The following is a 5,116-nucleotide window of genomic DNA, read 5'->3' as shown; positions in this document are numbered from 1 at the left end:
ACAAAAAAACACTACTAAACTTTCATTCACTCGCCATTTATGTGATTTTAATATCATTATTTAATTAAATATTTCAATCTTTAGGTAATTAAAATATTATTATTTAATTTGATATTTTATTAATGTAATATTAACTTATTTAGATATTTTATAATATTTTAAATTAGAATAAGGGTAAAATGGTATTTCAACTTTTAAGTTTATGACTTCCCACTTTTAGTATAATATGATATGATATATGATACTTCCTAAGTTCCAAAGTACATTCTCCCTCGTTTTATCGTTTTGATACAAATGTTTGCATATCTGAACACAATGAGGACGAGTTAGAGTGTTTAGTTGCTAGTTGAGACTAAGCTGATATGTCTAAACGTGCACTCTCATAGTTGGAGTACTTATTTGCCTGCTGAGGCCAAATTTGAATGTTCTGGTTTAAAACTGTCCATCTTATGAAACAACAGATGGAACGAAAAGGCTTCTATGCATTCAGAATCAACAAGCAGAAAATTTCACACTGAAAGCGATGCTTGCCAAAGTAATTGACATAACATAAACCTCATCTATACTTAGGTCACCATAGCTGTTACAACAGAAAGACGACGGTTTTACCAAAGAAAAAAATAGGCGGCTAAGGCGTAACCATGGGACAACTGGGATAGAGTCACTGCTACTGCTACTTAAGTAGAAGAGACATGGAATTCTGCTACTTTTTTATATTCCAAGCATGGGATGACCGTGGTGCTGTTGTGATTCCCTCGTAGTATTGGATGTCGAGCTTTCCCTTGTTCCATTCTTTGACAAAGTCGGAAAATAAGTCACGAGCAGCCTCAGATGAAAGATCTGAGAAGAACAATTTCTTCTTCTCTTTCAGCCAAGTAGCAAATTCATTGTTCTTAGAGAAATAATCATCCTTTGATAGCTCTTCAAACTTGATTTTCTGTGAGAGATGGTAAAGCAAAACCATATAAAAGATCAAATATGGAAATGGATGTCTTACTTGTTTTCATAAATAAAGTCAGGGGAAGGAACGAGAAGGGAAATAGTTACGTTACTGCTAATGCACAATCTAACAAATTTTCAAGCATTTCGAGCTCCATTAGTGTAGATGACATTCAACATACAATAATATCACCTTTCCGTGAACCTGAGCAAGTCTGATTGCACCACAATACTCATCAATAGGTTCTTTTAACTGCATGATTCCTCCATATATATATGAATAACTTGGTTTGTATCACATGGATTATCTATATGCAATCAAACATTCATGGTCCAACCAAGATTTCAGATATCATGACTGAAGAAAATAAAACACTCAGTCTTCTTTTTCACGATATACTTTTAAGCATCGACCTGTCACGTTTTTAATGAAGACTCACTACAAGAATGAACATAGGATAGCTGAAAGCTTACACCAGACAGAAAACTATATCTAACTATAAATTCAAGCCAAACAAGCAGCAACCTATTCAGCACCAACTTGAACCAATACTAATTGAATACAGCTACAAATTAGTGCGAAGGATAAAAACTACATAAGCAGAAAACAAATATTTCTTCCATGACGTATAATACAGAGGAATCAAGTGAGGAAGAAGGACAAACTACTTGGAGGTTTATCGGCAGTAAATGGATTAGCTTGAGAAACCTCTTTTCGAAATAAAAGAAAGATGTAGGTGTTAAACTAGAAGCACTCACCAACTTATCCTTATGTTTGTGGCTCTTGCTTTTGTGCTTTTCCCCCGACTCCTTCTCTGAAGCAATATCAGTGAGTCAGTGTGTCTAACATAGCTTCAAGCACCAAACCAGTAACATACAGGGAAACCATTCAATTTAAGGGTACACATGTTCCTATGTAGAAACATACATAATAGCATAAAATCAGAAATCCACACTTGCTATAATAATCATATAAAATAGATCTGTAAAGCTACCCTCGATATCACCATGAAATACACAAAACACTGAAGGGAGACCTAACAATACAAAGAACAGAGGTTAGTTATATCAAGTAGAACCAGTGATCCAGCCTTAGAAGCTTGTCTTCATTGGAAGAGATCGACTAAAATCTATGAGATCATCACTGACAAATCATAACTCTATCTCTGGGTCTATTAGTCTCTCCATCACAATACTGCAGGGACCCAATCTCTATTTGAAGAAAATGTGCACAACAATCAAAGACCTTTTCAGCTATTAGTCAAAGATATCCTAGCATACATCAGTACATTGATTGCACTCTAAGATCTTATAGTTCAGTAAACACCACCATTCTAAATGGAAGAACGGAACAGAGAACTTGGTTTCCAAGAAGAAGGCTTAGGAAGTACCCATCATTTCCAAAGCAAACAGAATTCTACAGGTCGTTTGATTATTGGGATGGTATAAACAAGAATATCCCATGGGATTAGCTTATCCCACCATTTCAATATAAAATGGTTCTCGGGACTAATTAACACCCATAAACAAATGCGAGATAAAATAATCCATCATTACCTCTAACAATTTTCTCGTACAACAACCCTAGTGTAATCCCACATGTGAGGTCTGGCGAGGGTAGAGGGTAGAGGGTAGAGTGTATACAGACTTTACCCTTACCTTGAGAAGATAGAAAGTCCTATTTCCGACAGACCTGTTGCAGTAGCAACAAGCAGAAACAACAACAAGATAATGAGATAACCGAGACAAAAGAAACAACATGTAGTTATAGAAATCTAAAAATAATAGGAAAGACGAATAATACAAATACTCAGAGAAAGGAAAAGAAATAATATGCCTGACTACCTACTAATCTTCTATCTTAATTCTCGACCTGCACACCTTCCTATCAAGGGTCATGTCCCCAGTCAGCTAGTCAGCTGAAGTTGCACTATCCTGCCTAATCACCTCAGCCCAATACTATTTTTGCCCACCTCTACCCCTCCTCAAGCCCACTAAGGCCAACCTCTCACACCTTCTTACTGGGACATCTACACATCTCTGCCACATGTCCGAACCATCAGCCTCACTTCCCGCATCTTATCCTCCATGGGGTTCACTCCCACCTTGTCCCTTTATTCCTACTCTTATCTCGTCTGATTTGCTCATACATCTACCTCAACATCCTCATCTCTATCACTCTCATCTTCTGGATATAAGAGTTTTTGATTGACCAACACCCCGCCCCATATAACATAGCCATAGCCAGTCTAACCACCACCCTATAGAACTTTTTCTCGTACAAATAAGGAATAAAACAAAAATCGTACATAATACCAATAAAGCTACTTGCAAGAAGTTAACCTTTTTGTTTCTTTTTTCCTTTAGTGAATATGTTTGCCCCGTAATTTCTTGCTTAGTTGCTTAACAAATGACAAAATCTTCTAACCCACATGTAAAAATTAATTAAAGTGAAGAAAGAAAGAAAAAAGGTCTCTGGGAGCAGCAAAATACTTCTCAATTCAATTTCAAACTCACTACACTAATTAAGCAAAGCAAACCCTAATAACAGTAACAACACCCAAATCCTTAATACTCAAATACCAATTGATTTACAAAATCCCTAAATTTTCAAACTAAAACTCAGTAAATTTCTCAACTTTACCTTCATTAGAACGGCGTTTCGATTTTTGTTTGTCCTTTCTAGATTTGTCTTTTCTGGGTTCTTCATCTCCTTTGATCTTCTGCCTTTTGCTTCTCCCTTCATCTGCTATATAAGCACAAACACACACATATATATATATATGAATATAAATTTGAGAAATTATCAATTTGGCAGAGATAAAGAAAAGTGAAAATTTTACCTTGTGGAGAAGAAGGCGAACTTCTCTTATGGTTGATCTTCTCCTCCTTCCTCTTCCTATCGCTACCCATTTTGCAGAGAAACTTGTCTTCCTGTTTTGCTACTTAGCAAATATTTGTTACTATAAGTACTGCTCTGCTAATTTACGTGAAACCGTTGAAATTGCGAGAGTTTATATTTTTTTAATTATTTTTAAATATATAAGGTATCAAATTTTAACCGTGTTATATAAATTGATGCGGAGAGTGTATTTGATATACAAAATAATCCTTAATATATCCGAATAAAGAAATACGTTAGGCTATGGTATAAAATTTTGTAAATTATTTACAGAAGTTGAACTATAGTCTAATAATTTACTTGTATAGTTATGCAATTATTAAACCCGAATCTAACATTGTCTAAAAGATATATTTGCGGTAAAATACAGGTCACATGCAGTAGCTTTTCATTGAATAGAAGAAAATGACCAATTTAAATTTCTTACGTATAAAAATGAACATAAAATTAAAAAACAAATTTGAAAGGTACTACAAAATCATTTCTCTTTTGGTATATTATTTTTTTTTAAATCGCAAAATTGAATTCCGATCTTTAAGTGTTAACGACATTCTTATTTTGTGTAACTTTTGAAAAAAGGGACAAAATCTAAATGTTGAACTTAAAAAAAGAACATTTGTGTAAGTATCTCTCCAATAGAAGTGGTTCGCACGCAACCAAGCCCAAGTCACTAACTCATTGAATTCTTTACTATTGTTGTGTTGTGTTTTATTAGAGAGAAAATGTTCAGAATCAATTGTGTTGTTAGTTTAAATACGATGTTTGTTTTGACTGTAATAATTAATTTGATGTGATCGGATTGTTTCCATTTTTTTCTTATTTTGTCTTTGTTTATTAACTCGTAATCATATTTTTTTCCTTAACTTACCTTCTTATAATAGCTTTACCCAATACGCTACTTTTCTTGTAGGTTTATCCATTGTTGATGTGTGATATTAGGTAACAACGGAAAACAATACAATCAAGTTTAGCATCGTATTCATTAAAACAATATGGTCTGATACATGATACACCATGATACAATATAATATGATACATTACAAAATAATATGTACCAACCATCCAAATGGAGTGTAAGCACATTTTGCCTGGAAACAATTTCAGCTGTGTTTGTTCAAGATTTTCATAAAAGAGCCAACTTTGAGAAGAATACTAAAAGCCCCCAAAGCTTCAAAGCAATTGATTTCCCCTGTGATTGCACATTATTTAGATATGAAGCAAGGATCTTTATCCCGTGACAGAGTCAGGAGCCAGGATTTTCACTAAAAACGTTTA

The 5,116-nt window shown here is 34.2% G+C and overlaps 1 protein-coding gene across 2 annotated transcripts; it reads right to left on the bottom strand.

Moving 5' to 3' along the window:
- Positions 1 to 464: 464 nt before the first annotated feature.
- Positions 465 to 3,899, bottom strand: LOC125821582 (style cell-cycle inhibitor 1-A). 2 transcript variants are annotated; one of them, XM_049501002.1, is made up of 4 exons: positions 3,783 to 3,899; positions 3,584 to 3,685; positions 1,699 to 1,754; positions 465 to 937 (listed from the first exon to the last, which is right to left on the bottom strand). In XM_049501002.1, exons 1-4 carry the CDS (start codon positions 3,850 to 3,852, stop codon positions 704 to 706), a joined length of 462 nt encoding a protein of 153 aa, XP_049356959.1. In that variant the 5' UTR covers positions 3,853 to 3,899; the 3' UTR covers positions 465 to 703. The 2 variants fall into 2 exon arrangements, with proteins under 2 accessions (XP_049356959.1, XP_049356958.1); XM_049501001.1 differs by having other exon boundaries at positions 3,584 to 3,688; positions 3,783 to 3,852.
- Between the last annotated feature and the right edge of the window lie 1,217 nt (positions 3,900 to 5,116).

This window comes from Solanum verrucosum, unplaced genomic scaffold (assembly GCF_900185275.1).
Source record: "Solanum verrucosum unplaced genomic scaffold, falcon-dt-bn FXZP01000217.1, whole genome shotgun sequence".
NCBI lineage: Eukaryota > Viridiplantae > Streptophyta > Magnoliopsida > Solanales > Solanaceae > Solanum > Solanum verrucosum.
The sequence above is the reverse complement of the archived record's forward strand: the minus strand, read 5'-3'. Positions and strand labels throughout refer to the sequence as shown.

What these genes read in the sequence shown, in the direction of transcription:
- LOC125821582 (XM_049501001.1), bottom strand. Translation starts at nt 3,852, where the DNA reads ATGGGTAGCGATAGGAAGAGGAAGGAGGAGAAGATCAACCATAAGAGA. An exon ending in TTCGCCTTCTTCTCCACAAG is followed by an intron (nt 3,689 to 3,782) that starts GTAAAATTTTCA and finishes GTGCTTATATAG; the next exon opens with CAGATGAAGGGAGAAGCAAA. An exon ending in ACAAACATAAGGATAAGTTG is followed by an intron (nt 938 to 1,698) that starts GTGAGTGCTTCT and finishes CATCTCTCACAG; the next exon opens with AAAATCAAGTTTGAAGAGCT.